Raw genomic sequence first — 25,406 nt, 5'->3', positions numbered from 1 at the left:
ACAGTGCACTGCTGCAGCAGTATGAGGTCAAGCCCAGCACCTTCCCCTTGTGGGTGTGGACGAGCGTGGCCAGGGCAGCCAGCAACTTAGCCAAGGCAACTCAGAGTGAACATAGGAAGAGAGCTGGGGAGAGTGGCACCAAGGTAGATAGATGCTGTTGACGCATTCAGTATTTAAAAGTTTCAGCCCCCTTAAGTATACTGCCAAAATTCTTGTATGTGAGACTGCTGTGTATACAGAAAGGTTGAGACCACCAGTCTGGTGACAGCTGTTCTGGGCTCATGTGGGAAAAGTGAGGAGTCCTACAGAATCTAGACTTGAAGCAATGGTAATAGCCACCTGTGTGGGGGGCAGCGGCTGGCTCAATTGGTTAGAGCACGAGCTCTGAACAACAGGGTTGCCGGTTCAATTCCCACATGGGCCAGTAAGCTGCACCCTCCACAACTAGACTGAAGGACAATGACTTAGAGCTGATGGGCCCTGGCAAACTGTTCCCCAATATTCCCCAATAAAACTAAAAAAAAAAAAAAAAAGAAGAGGTCTTTAAAAAAAATAGATACTTGTTATTAAAGCATTTATTATAAGCCAGAGACTACGCTAAATATGTGATTTTTTAATTCATGGGCTCCTCCTAGCAGCCCTTTTGAGGTAAATATTATTATCTCTGTTTATAAATTAGGAAAACAGAACTTGGGTTACATAAACAGAAGAGGCAGAATTCGAACCTGCGACTGGCGCTCTTTCCATCCTGGCATGCGTACTGGGTGAGCAGCCTTCAGTGACTGGGAGAGGATAGCCCTGATTGCCAGACTTTGGTGTTTTACATTTTCTTTCAAGCTTTTTGTAGTTTTTCCTCTCTCATACGTTTAGCTGTCATGTTTTGGTCATCTGAGTGAATCTGACCTCATTTTTGTAATGAATTGCTATCTATATGTAGTGAGCCAAGAAGTGGAATATTAAGCTCCCTCGGGAGTGTCTCCCACCATAAATAGTAGGCAGACAATTAATAGTAGGTGGTTTTACTCTTGTTGTTTTTCTCTATTAGCAGAGAACCTGGTCGTGGGAGCCTGCAGGGTCTTCACTTACTTTTTGGATCTGATGTTTGTTTTAATCAGAGGTCACAAACTCAGGTGCTATTAGAAGCTACTTAGATACTTTGTGAGACATTTTGTGAGACGGCGGAGACCGGCCAGCTGAGCACATGCTCGTTCAGCAGCTGCTGCTGCTGCTCCTTGCTTCCAGCGGCTTATGTCTGCATTGGAATGTGGCCTAGACATGCTGCATCCGGCAGTGTCTTCTTAAAGAAAAGCTGGAAATTCATGCTTTTATGTGAAGTTAGCTAGCTGAGAATTCAAATTCACAAAGAGAACAAAACACTGTTAGCCAGCTACAACACATTCAGGGACAGTGTAGTCTGTGGACTGCTGTTGGGTGAACTTGAAAATAAAGACGTGGCCAGTTAGGTGGCCTTCAGCTAGTTAAGTGTGACCGTATTTATTTTCTCAAGTGCAGCTTACGAGAAAAACTAAAGTATCATTACTTCATTTGCAATTTTAAAGCGATTCAACATGAAGTGGTTGAGGAAGTTAAAGCAAAAGCATTTCTTATGTTCTGATATTTAAGCAGAATTGTCAGTGTAAAGCAACTGTTTTTAAAGTGAGGAAAAAAGGAGTAAAAACACCAAAATAGTAGTTGTCTTTAGGGATTATGGACTGGTGGTGTTTTTTTTTAAACTTTATCTCCAGATCAGACCTTTCTTCTGAGCACTAGACAAGTATATGCTGCCTACAACTGCCTACACCCCGTTCCATTTAGGTGTCTCATAAGCACTTCTGTGTGTCAGAAGCCAGCTCATCCTTCCACTCCCTTCACCCGCATCCTACATATTCTTCTTCCAGAGTTTCGTTTCTTAGTAGCAGGGACCACCAGCCATTCATTTTCCCAAGCTGGAAATCTTTTATTCTCAACTTCTCATCACCAAGTTCCATAGACGTGTGTCCTAAATTGCTTGCCCAGTCCGTTCACTGTTCTCTGTCGTCACCACTGTCAGCTGTTTGGTCCAGGCCATCCTTGGACCAGTGCAGTCTCTTCATACTTGGGTCCCGACATTACTCCAGTTCATATTTTGTTTGTAGCTAGAGTGATGTGCCTAAGAGCTGAATCTAGTCATGGCGCTCCCCTTTAAAGCCAACAGAGGCACCCTTTCCCCTGGAGGAGGGAGCTCCCGATCCCTGAGGAGGCTGCCAGTCCGTCTGGGAGCCAGCCTCCTCTGTAGTCGCAGTGCCCTTCCTCTCTTTAGTTTCTTACTTCATAAGTGTGCAGCTTGGTGATTTTTTTTTTCTTACATACCCATGTAACTACTGTGTTTACCTGAAAATAAGACCTTGCTGGACAATCAGCTCTAATGCGTCTTTTGGAGCAAAAATTAATATAAGACCTGGTCTTATTTTACTATAAGTAAATTTTACTATAAGTATATTTTACTATAAGTAAACATATTATATTTTACTTACAGTGAAATTAGACTGGGTCGTATATAATATAATGTAATGTAATATAATATGATATAATATATAATATAATATAATATAATATAATATAATATAATATAATATAATATAATATAATATCTCAGTCTTATTTTACTATAAGACCAGGTATAATATACTATGATATGATATAATATAATACCAGCTCTTATTTTAATTTTTTTCCTTCAAACGACGCATTGGAGCTGATTGTCCGGCTAGGTCTTAATTTGGGGGAAACACGGTAGCACTCAGGTCAAGAAACAGGACATTAAAAAGAAACAAAGAAAAAAAAGAAACAGGACATTACTAGCACCCCAGAAGGCCCCTGGTACTCCCTTCTAGTCACCAAAAGTCCTGGAAGAGCCAACACACATCTAAACGAGGAGGAGGCCTTGCCTTCCGTGGCTTCACATCATAAAGCCATTTGATACTGTAGCGGGAATCAGCAGACTGATGGGACAGAACAGGAGGCACATATAGTGACTTTTGTCTTAATGAGAACTTGATATACAATAGAGGTGGCATCATAGAGCCGTGGAAGTTAGAACAGATTCCTCTGAAGTCGTAGAACACCAACTTTCCACCAGAAGAAAAGAGAAAGAAATGGATACCCACCTCATACCCTACACAAAAAATCTTTGGTGGATTAAAGACCGAAATGTGAAAACCAAACTCTAAAGGTATTAGAAAAACATATTGGTGAATATTTTATGACTTTGGAAGGATATTTTAAAAAATATATTTAAAACCTACTATTAGGAATAAAGATTGATAAATTTTCTTTGAAATTTAAAAAGACTTACATGACAAAAGATACCACATAGTTGTTGTTGTTTTTCCAGAAGGTACTTGCAGCGTAAAAATCAAAGATCAGTAGCCAGAATATATAAAGAAGTTTTTTTAAAAATCCAAAAAGAAAATGGACATAGGATATGAAAAAGGTACTTCACAAATGAAAAATCCAAATGGCTAATAAACAGATGAGGTTCTCAGATTCATGAAGTATCAGGACAGGCAAACTGAGTCAATGTCAGAATTGACTTTTCCCCCAAGACGGGGGAAAACGAAGTCTCTAAGAACATCAAGGTTCAGTGAGGATGTAAGGAAACTCTCCCATACTTTGGAGATCCATTTAAGAGTTTCTAGTAAAATTGAGACTATGCACATCTTTCTGTAGACCCTTGAGCACTGCACAGATACGCAGAGGTGTGGAGAGGGATGTTCATAAAGCATCGCGATAAATCACTGGAAGTAACCTGAATGCACGTGGTTGGCGAAATGGGGATATTGTGATGCGCAGGTGATAAGAGTACAAGCAGATAAAACGAGGAACACATTAAATGTATCAACACAAGTCCTCAAAGAATACAATGTTGTCCGAAAATGCAAGCCACAGAAGTACACATTCATTATGACACAATTTATCCAAATTTTGAAAACAGAATGACACTTTATTATGTTTATGGATTGGCTATCACTAGGAAACGCATTTTAAAAAGAAAAAATAGAAACGCACCTAATCAATTCGTGAGCTTACGGAGGGACGGAGGAGGGGACCTGGGCTGGGCGGAAGGCACTTCACTTTGCCACTGTTTTCTTTCCCTCTCTCCCTCCCTCCTTTCCTGTGGATCTGAAACAACTACAGTGTAGACACTTGATAATTGTGGCCAATGGGTACATGGATATTTGTTGTTATTCCTTTTACTTTTCTACAACTAGGGGGATTGTGAGCCCTGAAGGCAAGTCTCCTTTGTCTTGCTGACCATTGATTGGACAGTGCCTGACACAGTAGGGATTCGGTAAGGGTATGCTGAAGGAGGAATGGATGCGTTTCTGTTTTCCAGTTTTTCTAACATGCGTGCTTATTGCTGGAAAAGGCATTGTTGCCATGTTTATAAAAATAGAAGTTCTCAGAACCTACGTAGTGAGTGCCCAATACATGACTGGTCTTGTTACAGATGCCACCCAATAGCAAAGTTACCAATTATGGCTCTGCTTATAATTTTCTAGCTGATACGATATTTTGTTTGCTTAGTACCACTTAAAAGCTACAGTGACTGAAAAATGTGTTTTAAATTTTATTAGATGTTAAAGGAAAACACCGAACTATTATTATTAGTTATCCCTGAGTGGGAAGGTTACAGGTACTATTCTAGTTATGTTTTCTATGAGCATGCACAAGTTTTATAATTCACAATAAGCAAATGATACTAAAATAGAGATTAGAGGAATGTCTCCAAATTCTGAATGGTGTTTACAGGGTGGTGCAACAGGGCTGACTTTTTTGGCTTTACTTCTTTTTCCCCTAATGTAATTGTCATTTCTAATTTTTAAAGTTAAATTTTATTATGAAAACTATCCTACGTTTCACTCTTAGAAGTCACATAAAAATGGTTTCTGTGTATATAATACTTCATTGTCGGAGATATAGTTTGTAGAAAAACCAAAAAACGTTGTGGTTGGATAAAGTACAGATTAGAACGACACAAATTATAATAACCCTTCATAAAGCATTTGAAGGAGTAAAATAGTGTCTAGTACGTGACACATAACTTTGCTTTTTGGTGACCTGGAAGTCTTTCTCTCGCAGGAGTGTGACAGGTATGTTTGAGAGTTCTCCCTGTACATATATCTTTGTGAATCAGTTCTAGCATTTCTGTGGGGTGAGTTCCTAGGTGTGGGATTGCTTTGAATGGAAGGTACTGAATAGCCCTCTGGAAAGGTTTTATCAGTCCCCTCCTACTAGGAGCGTATGACAGTGTTCAGAGTTCACATATTTCACAACATGGCACGTTATCAGCCTTAATTACTGCCAGCAGGGTAGGAAAATGGTGACATCTTATTTTAAGTTGACTGCTGGGGAAGTTCAGGATCTCAGCATATTTCTTAGCCTCTTATTGTCTTTTTTCATTTTTTTAAATTCCCCCTTCTTCCGCCTTCCCCGCCCACTCCGGTTCAAGCCGTTGTTTCTCAGTCTAGTTGTGTAGGACACAGCTCCCTGGCCGAGGCTGGTATTATGAGCCTTGTGCTTCCCCCGGCTGAGGCAGTCAGTCGCCTGTCATGGGTCAGTTGCTCACAGCAGCCCACGGCAGCTCACGCTGGCTGCCGGCCTCTCATGGCCCAGAGCAGCCCTCGACAGCTCACGGCAGCCCAGCTCCAGGGAGAGCTGTTGTTCACAATCTTTAGAGGGCGCAGCTCACTGGCCCATGTGGGAATCGAACCCGCGACCTCAGCATTAGGAGTTAGGCGTCCAACCACCTGAGCCACTGGGCTGGCCTTCCTGTTGTCTTTTAATTTTAGGTTTTTCTCTATAAGCCAGAAATTTTAGGAAAACTTAGTAAGAATTTACTTCACAGTGTATGTGTGTTCTTAAATATTTGTGATAAAGCATTTATGACGGTAAAGATAAAGTTGCAATAAGAAAACAGGAAGAAGAGGAGGAAGTTGCACTTATAATTAAGACCTGAAACTACATTTTAAGTACACTTTTTGGGTATGAGTTTGGTTAAGAATTTTGACAATCTTAAAATGAAGTGTTTTGTGTGTGTGTGTGTGTGTTTTATTTGGAGAAGGGGAACAGTGTGTACTTCCAGGACTTTTTTCCAAGTCAAGTTGTTGTCCTTTCAATCTTAGTTGTGGAGGAGGGTGCAACTCAGCTCCAGGTCCAGTTGCCATTGTTAGTTGCAGGGGGCGCTGCCCAGCATCCCTTGCGGGAGTCGAGGAATCAAACTGGCAACCTTGTGGTTGAGAGCCTGCTGGCCCATGTGGGAATCAAACCGGCAGCCTTCGGAGTTAGGAGCACGGAGCTCAAACTGCCTGAGCCACTGGGCTGGCCCTTAAAATGAAGTTTTAATTTTACAAAATAGTTGATTGAAAATAAGAGTAAACCTTTCAGAATAATCTGAAATAATCCAGAATAAGCTGGTGCTTCATTTCTCTAATGAGATCCTCTAAGATAAATTAAGTATATAAATTCTGATTTCATCATCATCATCAAAGTAATGCTTATTTCCTTGTTTGGATTAGTTCTTTTGAGTTTATAATTGTGTTAGGGCCAATTGTGTTTCCTGATTTCAGGTAATATAAGTCTGCTAGGAAAGCCAGGAAAAACTACAAGTTTTTACAATAAACCATATAAATGTGTGCGTGGAAACAGTCCTGTATTTCATGTTCCTATAGCCCCGATTTCTCGTGCATGAATGATCTCATTTAATTAACTTGATAAACAGTTCACTGTAATTAGGACAGAGCGTGTTATCATGGTTATGAGTTTTTTAAAAAGCCCTCATCAGATACACACTGAAATATTAATAATGAAATAACTGGGATTTTCTTCTAAATAATTGGTATTGAGGGTGGCGAGGAGTGTAGAGGGACAAAACCGATCACAAGTTAATGGTTTGAAATTTTTCTATAATAAAAAAAAATTAAAACAAACAAAAGATATACCACTCATTTGGTTATAAGAAGTATGAGGTGGTTAAGACCACAGGTTTGGGATTTAAACAAAGCTGGGTTAGAATACTGGCTCTGCTATCTACTCACATGATTTTAAGCAGGTTTTATCACAGCCTCTGTTTCCTCGTCTATAAAATGGGCATCATAACACCTGCTTCAAAGTGTTGTAATAAGAATGAATGGTGATAGGGGCAGCCAGATGGCTCAGTTGGTTAGAGCACAGCTCTGAACAACAGGGTTGCTGGTTCGATTCACACATGGGCCGGTGAAGTGCACCCTCCACAACTAGACTGAAGAAAACAAGCTGCCGCTGAGCTTCTGGAGGGGCGGCTGGATTACTCAATTGGTTTGAGCACGAGCTCTCAACAACAAGGTTGCTGGTTCAATTCCCACATGGGATGGTGGGCTGCACCCCCTGCAACTAAAGATTGAGGACGGCGACTGGACTTGGAGCTGAGCTGCGCCCTCCACAAGTAGATTGAAGGACGATGACTTGGAGCTGATGGGCCCTGGAGAAACACACTGTTCCCCAATATTCCCCAATAAAAAATTAAAAAAGAAAGAAGACATATTTCCTGCCTTAAAAAAAAAAAAAAAAGAATGTGAATGGTGATAAATAAAGCTCTTCCTAGCACAGTACTAGATACAAGGTCAAGTGCTTGCAATCTCTGAAGTTTTGGAGAAACAGACAAACGTTATCGCGTCGGTGCTGGTGGAACTGATAGGGTGGTCATTAAAAAATGTGTGAAATCTGCATTGCTTGTGTCTGATACTGTCACCCTCACCCTACTTTGGCAATTCCTCCTTGCTTGTGTCTCCTTTTGCCTTGCCACTCTGCCATGAAGAGGCTGACATCACTGCTCCTTCTAGGAGAGTTACTCCCATCTGGAAGGAGAGAGGTATGTGAGTGCTGAGGTTTCTGTCTCCTGAAACCTCATCTGGCACTCCATCCCAGATGCTGGCTAAAGTGCTCTGTCACAGGACTTACGGGGCGGGTGGGGTGTTTGTCCCAGAGCACCCAGGGAACTGGCCGCCCCACGGTGGAGACGTGTCCTTGTCCTGGACAGTCAGGCCTGGCTGCTGGAGATTTTTTTCTGGGACTGAGTAGTTTTCACTTCTTGGACCTCAGGCATAAGTGGTGTTTTGTAAATATTGATTTATTTACATTGAATTGAATCAAATAAAGTTGAATGAGTGATTAAGAATGTCTGATCTTCCCGACCCCTTTTAGTCTTAAGATTTCTGTGTCTCTATGATCTATATAGTGAGATATATAAAGTCACTTCCATACATATTTGATATGATGACAGGGTAGAAGTGGAGATGGGGTGAAGTTAGGTGAGGGTCCCACGTATATTACTGGCACGTGGTAATATTTTAAGAAAAAGATGGATTTTTTAAAAAAAAACACACTTTATTTATTTATTTATTTATTTCAAGTGTATTCTTCCAGGACCCATCAGCTCCAAGTCAAGTAGTTGTTTCAATCTAGTTGTGGAGGGCGCAGCTCACAGTGGCCCATGTGGGGGTGGAACCGGCAACCTTGTTGTTAAGAGCACCTCGCTCTAACCAGCTGAGCTAACCGGCCGCCCACAATTGATTTTTTTTTTTTTTTAATATAATTATTTGTTAGAAGTTTAGAAAATATAGAAAAGTATAAAGAAAAAATTGTTACTTGCCATCCCAGTGGTACTAATCTTTTCATAATTTGGGGAATTTCTTTAAAATCTTTTATAAATAAGTGTGACTATTTAGCCTTTTATTTTTTATTATTTTTATTTTTTTAACAATCTTAGCTCTTCCTGTGTATGGTTTGGATTCTGTTCTTTGCATTAATTTTTTTCCAGCTTTATTGAGATATAATTGACAAATAATATGTATTTGTCAATTGTATTTAAGATGCAACAGGATGTTTCAATACACACACACATTGTAAAATGGTTGATGTATCCATCACCTCACATAGATACCTTTTTCTGTGTGTGAGCACAATTCAGATCGACTCTTATCTAAGCAATGTCTAGTATACAGTACAATATCGTTAACTACTAGTGTCAGCGTGCTGCTGTGCATTAGGTCTCAGAACTGACTCATCCTGCATGTCTGAACCTTTGTACCCTTTGGCCAACATCTCCCCATTTCCCTCCACCACCACCACCCCCCGCCAGCCTTTGATAACCACCATTCTGTTCTCTGCCTCTAAGAATTTGACAATTTTACATTCCACATATAAGTGGAATCATGTAGTATTTGCCATTCTATGTCTGGCTTATTTCACTTAGTATAATGTCATACAGTTGCATCCGTGTTGTTGCACATGAGAAAGTTTCCTTCTTTTTTAAGGCTGAATAATAGTCCATGGGGGTGTGTGTGTGTGTGTGTGTGTGTGTGTGTGTGTGTCCGTTCATCCCTTGACAAGCACTTAGGTTGCTTTCATATCTTGGCTATTGTGAAAACTGCTGCAATGCATATGGGAGTACAGTTAGCTTTTTCAGGTAGTAATTTTATTTCTCTTGGATATATGCCCAGAAGTGAGATTGCTGGATCATATGGTGGTTCTATTTTTAATTTTTTGAGGAACCTACAGACTCTTTTCCATACCAGCTGTTCCAATTTACATTCCCGTCAACAGTGTATAATGGTTCCCTTTTCTCAGAGCCTCATCGACACTTGTTGTCTTTTGACTTTTTGATAATAGCTTTTCTAACAGGTGTGAGGTGATACCTCACTGTGGTTCTTATTTGCATTTTCCTCACGATTAGTGATGTTCAGCACCTTTTCATATGCCTGTTGGCCATTTGTATATCTAATTTGGAAAAATGTCTACTCACATCCTTTGTCCATTTTTTAATCAGGTTATTTGTTTTCTTGCTATTGAGTTGTTTGATTCCTTATGTATTTTGGATAGTAGCCCCTTATCAGCTATATGGTTTGCAGATATGTTTTCTCGTTCCCTAGGTTGTCTCTTCACTGTGTTGACTATTTCCTTTGCCGTGCAGAAGCATTTTAGTTTGATGCAATCCCATTTGTCTAATTGTGTTTTTGTTACCTGTGCTTTTGGTTTCTATTTAAAAAAAAGAAATCATGGGTGGCCTGATGGCTCAGGTGGTTAGAGCGCGAGCTCTCAACAACAAGGTTGCCGGTTCAATTCCCACATGAGATGGTGGGCAGTGGCCCCTGCAACTGAAAGATTGAAAATGGCAACTGGATGTGGAGCTGAGCTGCGCCCTCCACAACTAGATTAAAGGACAACGACTTGGAGCTGATGGGCCCTGGAGAAACACACTGTTCCCCAATAAAATTTTAGAGAGAGAAAAAGAAAGAAAATGAATTTAGGAGTGCTCCCTCCTTTTCAGTTGTTTGGAAGAGATTGAGAAGGATTGGAGTTAATTTTTCCGTAACACTCTGATTACTGATTCAACCTCCTTGCTCATTATTGGTCTGTTCAGATGTTCTGTTTCTTCATGATTCAGTTTTGGTAGGTTGTACGTTTCTAGGAATTGATCCCCGTCTTCTGGGTCACCCCACTTGCATTTAAGATTATATCATGCTTACTTTCCCATGGGGGGGGACAGTAGTGTGAAACACATCAGGTCTGTGCTGAAATCCCCGCTTCCCCACTTGTAGTCTGCGTGGTCTCGGGTAGTCGTTCGCCTCTGAACTTCGCCTTTGTCTCTATTGTGGACGTGCTGCTGTTAACCACACTGGGCTGAGTGAGGGAGGAGAGACCTTGGCATATGTGGTCTCTCAGTTCCTGGGAAGTGCTGGAAACATGGGGTTGTGATGCTTATGAGAGTTCAAAAACACTTCAAAACTGTGTTTTTAGTGGCACTGTATTAGTAAGTGAAATGATATATATAAAAGTGAGAAAAAAACAACAGAGGAATGTACAGTTTATATGGAAAAAAGTGACTGTTATAAGGTTGCAATTGAAATATTTATCCCCCAAAACTTAGACAATACACATTGTGGTGGGCTGCATGAGTATAAAAATTGCTTAACAGGATTCCATTTTGCTACACAGCATCTAAATGCTGGAGAAACCAGAACAAATGTTCTATTACAATGTAAACTTTATTGAAGTATAATATACGAGCTGTGATCAAACAGTATGGTGAATGTTTAAATTAAAAAATTCATTACAGTAAAAGACATTGCCATGAATCCCTCTCAAAATACCTCCCCTGCCCCCCCCCCCCCAATAGCTTCGAACACACTTATCCCACTGTTCTTCCACTTTCTGAGGCAGTCCTGGAAGTCCTCTTGTGTGAGTGTCTTTAGTTGTGCTGTTGTGGCTGCCTCGATGTCCTGAATGATTTTGACTTTGGCGAAGAGCCAGAAGTCACACGGTGCCAGATCCTGTGAATAAGGTGGATGCGGACACCGTAATGTTTTTATTTGACAGAAATTTCTGTACCAGAAGCGATGGGTGACACGGAGTGTGGTCATGATGGAGGATGAAACCGTTTGCCCATTTCTCAGGCCATTTTCTACACATTGTTTCTTAAATGCTCCAATACCCTTATAATATTCATATTCAGAATTCACCGTAGTGTTCCTGGGTACAAACTCCGCTCGCACAATTCCATCAAGGTCAGAAAACACAATATCACCTTGCTGTTAGATCTTGATTGATGCACTTTTTTTCACACGAGGAGAACTGGGTGATTCCACTGAGAACTCTGAATCTTGGTCTCAGGATCATAACCACAGACCCAAGTTTCATCTCCCATGATGACATGTCTTAAAAATCTGAAGCGGCGTGAATGCGCAACGCCAATGAAATTGACAAACGCTGTTGCTTCTGTTCCACAGTCAAAACGTGTGAAACAGATTTCACACTCACTTGCCTCATATTCAAATCTGTTTTTAAAATGCTTTGAACAGAACCATAAGAGATGTTCAGATCCTCAGAAATTCCCCTAACAGCCAGTCTCCGGTTTGATTGAATCATTTTGCTTATTACTCTTTCAACATTCTCTTGGGTTTTTGATGTTGAAGGATGTCCCGATCACTCATCTTTTTCAGTCGATTCACAATCATTATGGAATCCCTGGAACCACGTGTAAACCGTCTTCATGGTCACTACAGCATCACCATAAACTAATTTTAAAATTTCGTGTGTTTCTTTAGCACTTTTTTGCAGTTTGAAACAAAATGTCACATTAATGTGTTGTTGGTGATCCATGATTTACAGCAGACTTTAAAACACACCTTCTCTCAACCGTAGCTCACACCCGACTGACTGCACCCAATAAGTTAAAACTTGTCACCCACTGTTACTAAGCTTCATTGCACCACTTCCTGTATTGAAGATCCCTGCCTTTCCGTTGGATGGCTCTTGGCAGCAGCATTCACTGTATTTTTTTTTTTATCACACCTCGCACATGCTAAAAACACTTATTATAAACATACAACACAATGAATTTTTACTATGTAAACACATTTGTGCAACCAGCAATAAACATGATGTACCAAGCACTTCCAGAAGCTCCTTCAGGCCCTTCTCCCCAGGTGACTGAAACATCTGTCCTTCCCGAGAATAATCGAGAATAATCACCGTGCTGACCTCTATCACCACAGGTTATCTCCTCCTGCGTTGGAATTTGTTATTCCGATGTTGAATATGGCTTGTTTTGCTTAGTATATTACATCTGTGAGACTCATCCACGTTGTTGCATATGGCAGGAATTGGTTCGTTTTCCTTTATTTATGTCTGTGCAGCCCTTTTCATCTGGAGATTCTGCCAGAGGATTACACCCTAATGTCTTTCAACCTAAAAATAAAGGCCAAAGTGAGAGGCAACAGCATTTACTTGAGATCCAAAAGAACAGCTATTGGGGAAGCACTGACGCAGGCAGAAGCCCAAACAGTGTTCCAGTAAGGAGGGGAAGGTAGGGGGTATTTGACAAAGGGAAGGGGAAGAATGACATCAGTAGAGGGCATTTCTGTAGGTAAGCTGACATAGTGGTGCTAGTTCTAAAGAAAGTTTTTATTTGTTTTTCAATGAGCAGTGACATACACTATTACATTAGTTTCAGGTATACAACATAGTGATTAGACATCTATAACTTATGAAGTGATCACCCCGATAAACCTAATACCCACCTGACACCATACATAATTATTACGATATCATTGACGATATTCCCTGAGCTGTACTTTACATCCTCGTGACTATTTTGTAACTACTAATTTGTATTTCTTAATCCCTTCATCTTTTTTGCCCATCCCCTCACCCCCTCCTATCTGGCAACCATCAAAATATTCTCTGTATTTATGAGTCTGTTTCTGTTTTGTTTGTTCATTTACCTTGTTCTTTAGAGTCCACATATAAGCAAAATCATACGGCATTTGTCTTTTTCTGTCTGACTTACTCCATTGAGCACAACACCCTCTAGCTCCATCCTTGTTGTCGCAGAGGGCAAGATTTCATTCTTTTTATGGCTGAGTAATACTCCACTGTAGATATGTACTACTTCTTTATCCATTCATCCATCGATGCACACCCAGGCTGCCTCCGCATCTTGACCATTGTAAACAGTGCTGCAGTGAACATATGGGTGCACAGGTTCCCTCAAAGTAGTGTTCTGGGTTTCCTCAGATAAATACCGAGAAGGGAGATTACTAGGTCCTTCTTTGTCTCTTGTTATAGCCTTTGTTTTAAAGTCTGTTTTGTCTGGTATAAGTATTGCTACCCCAGCTTTCTTTCCCCTCCCATTTTCATGGAATATCTTTTTCCATCTCTTTACTTTAGTCTGTGTGTGCCTTTTGATCTGATGTGAATCTTGTAGGCAGCAAGATTTTAGTCTTCAGTCTGGTAGTCGTGATATCTGCTTTCTAAGTTATCTTTGCAAACAGTTGTTTGGGACATAATATTGTTTCAGGCCCAGTCTGAAGGTTAATGTGCCCTGTTTTGACATTACAAAGGTTTGAAGGGTAATATCTGCAAGGCAGTTCCTCTGAAATGGCAGCTCAGAGTCCATTTTAAAGGAGCTCCGTTTATATGTTTTTTTCACATGTCCTAAGACATCCATCATAGGTAGCGGAATTAATTTCTCTCCTGTGCATCTAGGATGGTAGTAGCCTTTAACATCTTTGGGAGAATTGAGAACATAGATCATTTTCTGTAGCGGTGAATCTCCCTTACAATTGTGAGAAAGGCTGTGAGCCTTAGCTTTTCTGGTTTTTATGGTCTAGCAGCTCCCTGATGCCTTCCAAAGGATGACTTGTTACCTTATCTGGCTTTTTTAGTTCTCCCCCGAGTGCCTGTTTGCTGCAAGCTACTCCCTCCCACCAGGAAGTAGAAGTCTGGCCAACATGCTTTAAATGCATAGCTGGGCTCCTAGGAAAAAAAGGGAAATTCCCAGGGGCCAAAACAAAAAAAAGTGGGGTGAGGGGAGAAGTTGCTGAAACTGCAGTGGGTGGCAGGACACGAGCCAGGGCTGCCCTGAGGCATTGCATACACTTGGACCCTAGAGCCTTGGATTTTGATCTGCCTGTGAGGGGAGCAAGCGCCTTAGACCCACGTGGGGAGGGGCTGGGACTGTCTCCCTCTGGCCCCGAATATGGGACTCTATGTGCACCCTGAATGGTGGCACCGGTTAGATAAAACCCTCCTCATGGAAATAAGAAGTGTGTATGGTGGGGTGGGCGGTGGGGTGCAGTTCGTGGTTCTGAGGAAGATCCGATCCACTGCCTCTCCTCCTCGGCATAGCCTGATGCCCCTGGTATCTAATGCGTCCTCGTCTGAAAATGAAACATGCCCACCAGCTGTGAATGTCAGCAGAGACAACAGAGAGCAGAATTAGACCCCAGAGCACCTCAATATGTTGTCAGCTGTATTTACAATTGAAAGAAAGAATGGAATTTAAAAATAGGAGCAAGAAACAAACGCTAGCAAAAATAAATGACTCAGATTTGAGGGAGAACCAAATGAAAGTTCAAGAAAAGTGCTAGGCATAGCGCCTTGCCTTCAGGAGCGATTTAATACCTGTTAGCTTATTGCCAACAGTCCGATTCAGACAATAATTCTCATGGAGCTCGTGACTTTCTTTGTGGAACCTCAGTTTTAGAAGTCGTCACTAAACCGTCGTTCCGTTGGCCTAGTCAACTGAAAAATAATATCAACTAGGTGTTTTGTCACCAAAACGGATTCATTCGGGGAAAAAGAAAGGGTTGCAACCCAGTGCATGCAGACATGGCAAGCCACGTGCAGCCTTGGGCCTGTGTGCCCAGATGGAGGGGTACTTATGGAAAGGAAAGGGAAGAAAAGGGAAGGGGAGGTTAGAACACGGAGCGTTATTATAAACTAAGGGTTCCCGTCGGGGTCTCGCGAGTCCTAGAGTGCGAGAGCTTCCTTAAGCCCCAGCTCCTCCCATAGACCCTCCCAACTGATTATGTTTGCTTCAAGTTCCAGGTAGTTTTGGTCAGCCTTAAAATGTATTGTCTTAGGGTTGTAAACACCACTCGGAGACCGATTCGAGCAGGTAGCTAGGCCTGTGCCTACCTGGTGCAGTTTCAACAAACCTCAGGTTTCTCCTGTGTCCGAAAGAGCCTGTCCACCTGGCTGGTTCCTGGGATTTCTTTTGCCTAAAGCTTTATTTTCTGAAACTCCATCATCTATAACATCATTTTTAGATGCCAATGAGCCTATGTAAAGAGCTGAATTATAGGTGAGGAAAGTAACGTGCGGCTATCCCTCGTCTTCCTGCAGTGGGAGGAGCCAGTGACACACAACTCCTAAGAAGGTTTATATAAATGAGGGTATTCACAGAGAGTTGGGGCCACTCCCCCACCCCCAACATGTTTTCCATGCCTACTGGATGCCAGGCCTTGTAGCAGCGGGAAGGATGCGAGGATGACTGACACATTGTTTTCCTCCTTCCCCGGAATTCGCATTCCAGCTGACCGCCGAGTCGGCCCACGGGACCGCGCCCGGGCCCGTTCCCAGTGCATCAGGATGAATTGCATCTGTTGTGTGCTCCCTTCTCTAAAACTTGATATGTTATGAATTTCTGATGAGTCGTCTTTAGCTTTTGGAACAAGATAAGGTAGCACAGCTGTATATTTTACTGAGTAGATGAAACGTTGGTTAGCTAGCAGGAAACTAGATGCTCTAGCTTTTCAAGCAAACGAATAGGCTAAATAATGAAGTGAGCGTCTCTGTATTACTAACTCCACCACCATAAACCTTTGCAGGACGACGTGAGACATAAGGTTCACCTGAACACCTTTGGCTTCTTCAAGGACGGTTACATGGTGGTTAACGTCAGTAGACTTTCAGTGAAGGATCCTGAGGGAGCCACACACAAGGACACGACTGTAAGTGCCTTTCCGGGAGAGCAGGGCCTGGCCCCGCTTCTGCCGCTTAGCTGAGAGCGTTGCCCGCACTCGATAGGACGCGCCAGAATATCGAGAAAATGAACTTGTGAGCAGGCGTTAGGTAGCTCCACTTTAACACTCACGTTGTCCTTCTTGACTGATTTTAGTAATGAATGAGCCTTCTTACAAAACGAATGGTGAGAAAACCGAGGAGCGCAGGCTTAAAGGGCTTTTTCTGCTCTCTGAGGAGGGACAGGATGGATGCCAGGCCTCGTGTGGTACTCACCTCCGCTCTTTTGACCTCTTTCTTAGATTGGATTCAGCCTAGACCGTACAAAGAATGATGGATTTTCTTCTTACCTGGTGAGCATTAAATGCATGACCTGATCATTCCTTTCACTTGAGCCCAAGACACTGGGGGGAGGGAACCCTGCTTCCGTCACGCTGCTTTCCTGCGGCGGTGGCTGCTTTGACTTCTAGGCATCCCCTAGCGTGCGCAGGTGTTTTGTTTGGAATGGACGTTGGCCCATTTGCCTTAATCCCGAAAGCTGTTCTTGTTCTAGCGTGAGTGAATGAGGTCACGTGTAACTGGGTCTTCCTTTCCTAGGATGAAGATATGCATTACTGCGTTCTACGGCAGCAGTTTGTCTCTGTCACCCTTCTAATCCTAGACGTCTCCAGAAGTGAGTAAGTAATTCCCATGTTCTTGCAGTTCAATCGTAGAGGAAAGTTAAGGGCATTTTGTCGTTAAGCTAACATTGAGTATCTCCCGTGTGCCAGATACCATGCTGAGTGCTGGAGGTGAAAAACAAGCTGAGGGGACAGAGGTCCCACCCCTGAGGAGCTTGTAGATTCAGGAGGGCGGCAGAACAGCACTCCCCGTGATCGCAGTGAAATAGAGAAGTAAGAGGGCAGAGAGACCGACGAGCTGTGGAAGGGGAGCGGAGCTTCAGGAAACCAGCCCTTTAGTGACTAGACTTTACCGACGCATAAGAGACGGAAGAACATTTCAGGCAGAGGGAGCATTTTATACAGTGGCAGAGTAGTGTGGAGTAGCATGGTGTGTTCAGTGAAGTGCGTTCATTGTTCGCATCCAGCTGAGGGAAGGAGAGGAAAGGTTCTTCCCACTCAGTGCTTCCCTTCATCCTGACTTTGCCAGCTTAGGTCACGTGTCCACTCAGACGTGGAGACTCACTGGTCCCTCCTCGTGTGGAGTGGGGTAAACAAAAGTGGGGTTTCTTAAGAAGGGAGGGAGGAAATGCATACCCCATAGACTGTGAATAGTCCCCCCTGCTCCTCACAGGTCCCCAGACTTCCTATCTTAACGACGTTCCGACCCCCTTGTGCACCAGTTTGTTGGACATGCTGCATATACTCTGGGGAAATGTGTGCGTCAGAATTGCGTGGTAGCTAAGAACGTCGGCCTTAGCGTGAGACTGCCTGGGTCCTCGCCCAGCTGCATACAAGGCCACTACCCTTGTACCCTCGGAGCCTCCGTTTCAGCATCTGTAAATGCAGACGTAGGTAGGACATTGTAAGGACGGCGTGAGATGGTGGATTTAGAGCTTGAAGCAATACCTAACCTGCGATGCTTACATGGCCAGAAGTGTTTCTTTGAACCTTTTTCCTTCTGTGTTATTTGAATGTAGAGTGAAAATAAGATCTCCTCCAGAAGTTGGTACCCAGTTACCAGAGATCATCTTCAGCAAGGACGAGAAAGCCCTTGGTCAGGGCCCGGGGGCTGATGGTGGCCCTGTTTCGTCAGGCAGCCAGACTGAGAAAAAGCAAGGTAACCGTCAAGTGGAAACTAGCACTTTCTTCATGCCTGGCTTTGTAGATTCTTTTTTGTTCCGAAGTCAAAACAAATGTGACCTTAGCATTGTTTTCTTTGGGAGGTTATACAAAAATGTATAATCCTTAAAGAAAAATGTGGAAAATACAGAGAAGGTGGGAAAAGAACAGTCATTTCTCCTTCCTCCCATGTTAGAATTTTCGTAATGTATGTTGCCATCTAAGCTTGTTTCTTAAGTGTAGAACATTTGATTTTTACAATTCAGTCATGTTTATCATTTTAAGCATCTCTGGTCTCGTGACCTTAAGATACTTTATACTTATCAGGTATCCCATTAAATAGATACTGTGGTCTGCTCAACCGTTCCCCTTAAGGAGACATAATTTTCATTTTGATGTTATTATAAAGCTGCATTAGACTTCTTTGTTTGTAGAACTTTTTTCATATATAAAACTTTCTTTAGGATGGGTTCCCAGAATTGGAATATCTGGTTCAAAGGATATGAATGCTTTTGAGAATATTGATACCTACTTTCAATTCCTTTCCAAATGAGTTCTGTGAATTTATACTCCCATTGGAAAATGGCAGGACTAGTGCCCCCATCACCATGTCCTAGCCAGTACTGTGTGTGTGTGTGTGTGTGTGTGTGTGTGTGTGTGTGTGTGTGTTTAATCTCAAAGGAAAAGGCAAAAAAGGCATTCTTGTTTTTTGTGTTCACTCTTATTACGAGGCCACACTTTTTCTCTATATGTTGATTAACTAAGTTATATTTATCACCTGTGTCATTAACTGTCACTTCTGTCTAATAATTTATGAGTTCTTGAAAGCATTTATTACGTGTTGTATTATTTACACATTTTTCCACAGGTTGTCAAAACTCTAACCCAATTTAAAGGGCACACAGAGATATTGTATCTGTGTGATGGTGGTGTTTAATGTCTGTGCCCCGTCTCCTGGCCAGGTTTCTCGTCCTCACGTAACCGTTTCCTGGGAGGAAGGATCCTCTTCCTTCTTTATATGCTGAAATGCTGTCCCTTCCTGCAGGGAGTTTAAGATCCTGTCTTCCTCATGAAGAGTATCTTAAGTAAAAATAAAGCACATCTCTGTTCCATGAACAAAGCCATTAGCAATCTTAACACTCCTTGCTGTGGGAAAAAAAAGTATGCATCAGGCTAATATTCATTGCAAATAATTTTTCCATGTGTGTCAATAAATCTCATACATACTTTATTTTATTTTATTTTATTGTTAAAGTGGTGAGAGAGCAGTTTATTAGGAGAGATAGTACACTCCAAAGAAATAGGAGCAGACCCTAATAGGAGCAGTAGAGACTGGCTCAAGGGCCCCCTCAGATACATATTTTAAACAATGATCTGTTTTCAAATGTAATTACTTAGAAAATAAGGAAAGTCACTCCATGTGGCATCTCTGGCCATAACGTCCACCAGATTGTCTAGAGACGAGTTCCCGTTGGTCCTAAATATTCTCATTCATTAGGTAACATTTGTAGTACAGCACGTTCTGATTTGCCACTTCTGCAGCTCAGGAATTGTTTTGGGATCGGAAGAGATGGCAGCATATGGTCTCATCTTTTTGTTTGTTTGAATTATTTGCTGTTAGACAAGCCAGAGTCTCATAAAATGGTACTGTAACATCTGAGCTGGATCCTGCAGTAACGCCTTTTAAATGTTCTGCTTCTAGAGACTGGGAAGTCTAAACGAAGCACAGTGGATGCAAAGGTAAGAACGGCCCGCCCTGTGCTCGGCTTTCCTGGAATGTATGTTCCGTGCGAGTGTTTCTGTGTACACTGTTGACTGAACAGTAATATTGACTAAGTATTGCATCACCAAAAAAGGATTTATTCGGGGAAAAAAGGAAAAACAGGGCGCCACCCAGCACGAGGGTGTGCAGACACGGCAGGCCACGGGCACAGCCTGGCTGTGTGCCAAGATGGAGGGACCAGACGGCAGGGAGACAGGAAGCTAGAACCACAGAGAGAGTTTTATGAAAAGGAGGTTAAGACCATAGACGTCAACTAGGTGGGCCTGTGAACCTCCAGGAGTTCAGCTCCTCCCAGGGACCTGCCGGCCTCATCAGTTTCCTTAAAGTCCCAGTTCATCTTTATCAATACACATACATATACACGTACACATACACAAGCACACCTAATCTGTAAGGAGTTGCCTTCTGTTTGGGGAGATGATATAGACACACAGAGCAATTTCCGAGTAGAATTGAGTGCTGATGTGTACAACACTTGTGTGATAGAGGGTCCCACAGTGAGTGGAGAGGGAAGTGAGCTACCTGGATAGCCCTCTGGAAGGAGGTACCATCAGGGTTTGAAGCCTGGTGGATTTGTTTGGGGAAGAAGAGAAGGAAGGGGATGAAGACAGTCAGAAGCAAAGACTGGAAGTGGAAATGAGCATGACAGGTGCCGGGCACTGGCCTGTTTGAAGTGAAAGGAACACATTTGGGAGCAGAAAGGGAACTGAGATAATGTAGGGCCAGCTGTATCTGCTGCTGGCCTGAGACACTTAGTACGTAGCTGCGTTCAGATCAACTGTCCCGGTATTGCAGTGCTTGTGTTCCAGTCACCCTGTTTTACTTACTAATGACCCCAAAGTACAAGAGTAGTGATGCTGGTGATTCAGATATTCCTCAGGGAAGCCGTAGAGTGCCTTCTTTAAGTCACAAGGTGAAATGTCTTGACTTAATAAGGGAAGAAAACAAATCGTATGGCGAGGTTGCTAGGATCTACGAACAAATCTTCTATCTGTGAAGTTGCCTAATTTGTAAATTAAACTTTATCATAGGTGTGTGTATAGGAAAAAACATGACCATAGCCTGTGTAGAGTTTGGTACTGTCTGCAGTTTCAGGCATCCATTGTGGAACGTATTCCTGTGGATAAGGGGGAACGACTGTGTCTACAAGGACAGTTTGATAAGTTTTGACGTATGTGTACACCCGTGAAGTCACCACCCACCACGATCAAGATAGTGAACATATCTGTCACCCCAAAATTTCCTGTCATTTTGTCATCCTCCGGTCCTCAGGCCACCACTGATCTGTCACTGTAGATTAGTTTTGTGAAAACTTTATACAGATATATTATGCAGTATGTACTCTTTTTTGACTTCTTTCATTCAGCATAATTATTTTGAATTCATCCATGTTGTTGCATATACCAGTAGTTTCTTCTTTTCCTTACTTGGTCCCTTGTACCAATGGCAATGTGTTGATTACTTGAAATAGGGACTCCATTGAGTCCAGGTGATGTGTCAGGATGTGAACTGGGTCAGAGAAGTGTTCCAGGAGGAAGATGGGCAGACCTGGGCGCTAGTGGAGCGGCAGAAGAGATGGCTGAGTAAAGAAAGTGAGAGGAGCAGAATCTCCGCTCTGTGAAGGGGATTTCAAACTTCTTGAAAGGATGGTGAAGTTTATTTTCAGGGAGCTTTTAAAGGTCACCAAATTTAGGGTTTAAGAAAAATGTGTTGGGCCGGCCCGGTGACTCAGGCAGTTGGCGCTCCGTGCTCCTAATGCCAAGGGCTGCCAGTTCGATTCCCACATGGGCCAGTGGGCTCTCAACCACAAGGTTGCCAGTTCAATTCCTCGAGTCCCGCAACGGATGGTGGGCAACGCCCCCTGCAACTAAGATTGAACACAGCTCCTTGAGCTGAGCTGCCGCTGAGCTCCCGGATGGCTCAGTTGTTTGGAGCGCGAGCTCTCAACCACAATGTTGCAGTTTGACTCCCGCAAGGGATGGTGGGCTGTGCCCCCTGCAACTAGCAACGGCAACTGGACCTGCCGCTGCGCTGCGCCCTCCACAACTAAGATTGGAAGGACAACAATTTGACTTGGAAAAAAAAAAGTCCTGGAAGTACACACTGTTCCCCAATAAAGTCCCTGTTCCCTTCTTTTAAAAAAAAAAAAAAAAAAAGAATGTGTTTGGGTGGTTTGTTTTTTTTAAAACCTTTATTTTTATTAGCTTACTTTTCCTGCCAGTATCCTAAAACAGGTTGTTATGTCTTTTTAGGCAATGGAAGAGAAATCCTTCTCTATTCATAATAAAAATGGGACAGTTTCCTTTCAGGTATGTATTAGTTTCTTTGAGTGAAGCTTCATAGAATGTATCTCTACCATGTAAGAAGGTGAATTTTTAAAGGAATTTTGAATGTAGGCATGCTCTGTGTCAGTCACTTGAATGCAGTAGCTCTCTCCATAACAAACCCACAAGGTGGATATTATTACCCCCCACGTATGAAGTCATGAGTCTCAGAATGAATAACTTCATGAATGACCAGTGGAAGTAATAAGGCCCAAATTCCAACCCTGTCCTGCCTGGCTGTTCCACAACTCTGCCTCTCTCATCCCACGCTGACTCCCATTCAGGAGTCTGTACCTGAAAGGACATTGGTGCTCACTTAGGGTGATGTTGTGATTTAGAGATGAGTTCACTGAGACTCAGCGGCCTCCCGGGAGCTGCACAGCTGTCACCATTACTAGCTGCGCGTGAGTGTGGCAGCATCACAGGCTGTGTGTGGGGTAGGACACGGGACTGGATCTCAGCACCCACTAACTAGCTGGTGACCTTGGACAACTCACTTACCTTCTGAACCTCGCTCTTGAATCATCTAAAAATGAGCAATGATGGGACCTATCTCATAGGGTTGTTATGCGTATCGCTTTTAGAAAACAAAAGTGCTCTAAAGCGCTATGCAAATCATCGTCATCGTTAATTTGTAAGAGTCACTGCCTCGTTTCTAACCAGTTTTCCTTAATTGGCATATAATTTGCTTCAAGTGAAATGCACAGGTCTTAAGTGTGTATTTTGATCACTTTTGACAGAGGCACACACGCATGTAACCCACTCTCTGTCAAGATTCTCTGCATTTTTATCACCTTGGGAAGCCCCCCACCCCTCCACCGTTCTGAGTCCTTTCGCCATAAATTATTTTGCCTAACGATTTTTATGTTCTACAAGTTTAGTAGGCATCGGTATTAATAGCTAACTGGAGCTTGTGGGGTGCTCACCTGCTCCGAATCCTCAGCAGCTCCCCGTCTGTCTCAGAGTAAATGCCAAGTCCTTCCCCTGGTCTGCGAGCCCACAGGGTCTAGCTGCTGTCACTCTTGTCAGCTCCCATTTGTCCCCCCTCCTCCCTTCACTCTGCTCCAGGCACACAGGCCACCTTGCTGCTCCTAGAAAAGGTCGCGCCTCAGGCTCTGCTCTGGCTGAACCCACTGGGAGAACGCTTGTCCCTCAGAGTCCTCACGATTAATTCCTACCTCCTTTAGGTCTTTGTTCACGTGTCACCATAACAAAGCTTCCGCCGGTCACCGTAATGTGAACGCAGCCCTCTCCCCTCGTCCGTCCCCCTGCGCTTTGTTTTTCCCTTAGCACGCCTCCTTTCCAGCGTGCCGGGACTGTACTTATTCTGTTCATCATCAGTCTCTCCCTTTAGACGGTAGCCATAAGGGCAGGGATTTTCACCTGTTTTATTACCGATATGTACGGAGTTCCTAACCTTGGGCCTGGCCCATACTAGGCTCTCCCTCAGTCACTACGGAGGTGAATGAATGAACGCCAGGCGCTGTGCTAAGTACTTATGTGTCATCATTGTCTCAGTTCATGCCTCCCAACAACTCCATGAAGTAGGTACTGTTGTTCCCCTTTTGCAGATGAGGAAACTGAGGCTCAGAGGTTAAGTAACTTGCCCAAGGGGAGGATTCAAACCCAGGTTTGTCTGACTCCAAGGCCCATGTGTTTAACAACTTTGCTTTACTGCCTCCTTAAGAAAATACAAAAGGTACTTTTCTCTTTTTCCCCCTCACCTTAAAATGCTTGTCAATAAAATTTTTGAATGCTTTTTTAAAGCCTTAAGGAAGGCGTTAGAAGACACACACCTTTGTTAGTTACGAATGCCTGAGTGTCAAGGGGAAAGCAGCACACAGGCTGATTAAGAACATTGGTTGAAAGAGCCAGTTTGGCGGGTCCTCAGTGCATATGGCAGCCGTTCCCCGGCAGCCTGCCTTTTCTGTGGCTTCCGCTCCTTGTAAAGGAGTCAGGGTCACTCCTTGCTGCTCTGCTACCCAGTGTCCTCCCCAGTTGGGACCGTGCGGTCACACTGAGCCTTTCGGCTCCATCTACGGCCCAGGGATGATCGTGTGTCTACCTAAAGAAGGAAAGGGACTGTCAGGGCTTATTCCAGCTCCAAAGTTTACGTTTTTGCTTTATTTTGTTTGGGTTTTCTCTTGCAGGGTCAGGTGCCTACTCTGACCGACCATAATGATGCTTTAGATTTAAAAAATATATATTTCTTAGAAACTTTATATGCGTCTTAGTTTTGGAACTAAAAGTTACTGATATGTTTAGAAAACTTTTGTTTTTCTGGCTACCTTGCGTGGACTGAAATACACATCTCACGTTTACAGTGATGAGTTTGCAACACGGTTTAACAGGTTAATAATTTCAACCTGAAGGTTCTTGGTCTTTTACTTCCATCCTCTTCTCAGATGTCTCTTTTCCCCATCCTTTTAAATTGTAAAGTATAGTATATGTACAAGAGTGTATAGTACCTACATTGAGTACAAATAGTTATAAATAACCCCCTTTGTAAGCACCACCTGGGACCAGAAACAGCACAGTGCTAGCACCCACAAAGCGCGTGTGTCCCTCACACCCCTTCCCAACTCGGGAGTAATCCCTGTCACGGAAACATCGTAGTCACTTCCTTGCCTTTCTTTACCGTTAGTAACGGAAGTATATGTAGCCCTAAGTATTTTAGGCTGACAGTAAAATGTTCTGTAGAATAGACCAAAGAGTCACTTCTTTGATCTTACATATATGATGTCTTTTGATTTACATTAAACTTCATTTGAACACATGAAATTTATGAACAGCATAGATAAATGTCAAAATTTACAATAACATTTATTACTGTTGTTCGAAATCATAGGTATAAGTTTTAATGAGGGAATGCTGGTCCTTTACCTTTTCAAGTATCAAATGAATGTCCTTTCTTTTTCAGGAGTACTTTTACCTAAAGAGCAAAATAGTGTGTTGGCTCAAAAACGAGATAACTACAGATATCTCTGCAGACTTCTGCCAAAACCCATCACTGATGGATAGATACTTGATAAAGCAAAGATAATACAGCGTTCATTGTAGAATCTAGGTAGTGAGCATATAGGTATTCGCTGTATAATTCTGTCAACTTTTCTGTTAGCTTGAAAGTTGCCGTAATTAAATATTGGGAGGTAATCATAGAATAAGAAAACATCTGTTTAAATGCTGCTCTGGGAG

General features: G+C 42.7%; 1 protein-coding gene across 2 annotated transcripts in view; it reads left to right on the top strand.

Moving 5' to 3' along the window:
- The window catches only part of GPR107 (G protein-coupled receptor 107), a 67,988-nt gene that overhangs the window by 6,475 nt on the left and 36,107 nt on the right, over positions 1–25,406 (top strand). For both annotated transcript variants that reach the window (XM_019728850.3, XM_019728849.3), the window contains exons 2-7: positions 16,191–16,313; positions 16,626–16,676; positions 16,921–17,000; positions 17,963–18,102; positions 19,807–19,844; positions 22,140–22,196. In XM_019728850.3, the coding sequence (XP_019584409.2) occupies positions 16,191–16,313; positions 16,626–16,676; positions 16,921–17,000; positions 17,963–18,102; positions 19,807–19,844; positions 22,140–22,196 (489 nt within the window). The remainder of the gene's footprint in view (positions 1–16,190; positions 16,314–16,625; positions 16,677–16,920; positions 17,001–17,962; positions 18,103–19,806; positions 19,845–22,139; positions 22,197–25,406) is intronic.

This window comes from Rhinolophus sinicus, chromosome 16 (genome assembly GCF_057876585.1).
Source record: "Rhinolophus sinicus isolate RSI-liver-muscle chromosome 16, RSI-T2T, whole genome shotgun sequence".
Lineage (NCBI taxonomy): Eukaryota > Metazoa > Chordata > Mammalia > Chiroptera > Rhinolophidae > Rhinolophus > Rhinolophus sinicus.
Note: the sequence above shows the minus strand (reverse complement) of the source record. Positions and strands in the feature narration are given on the sequence as shown.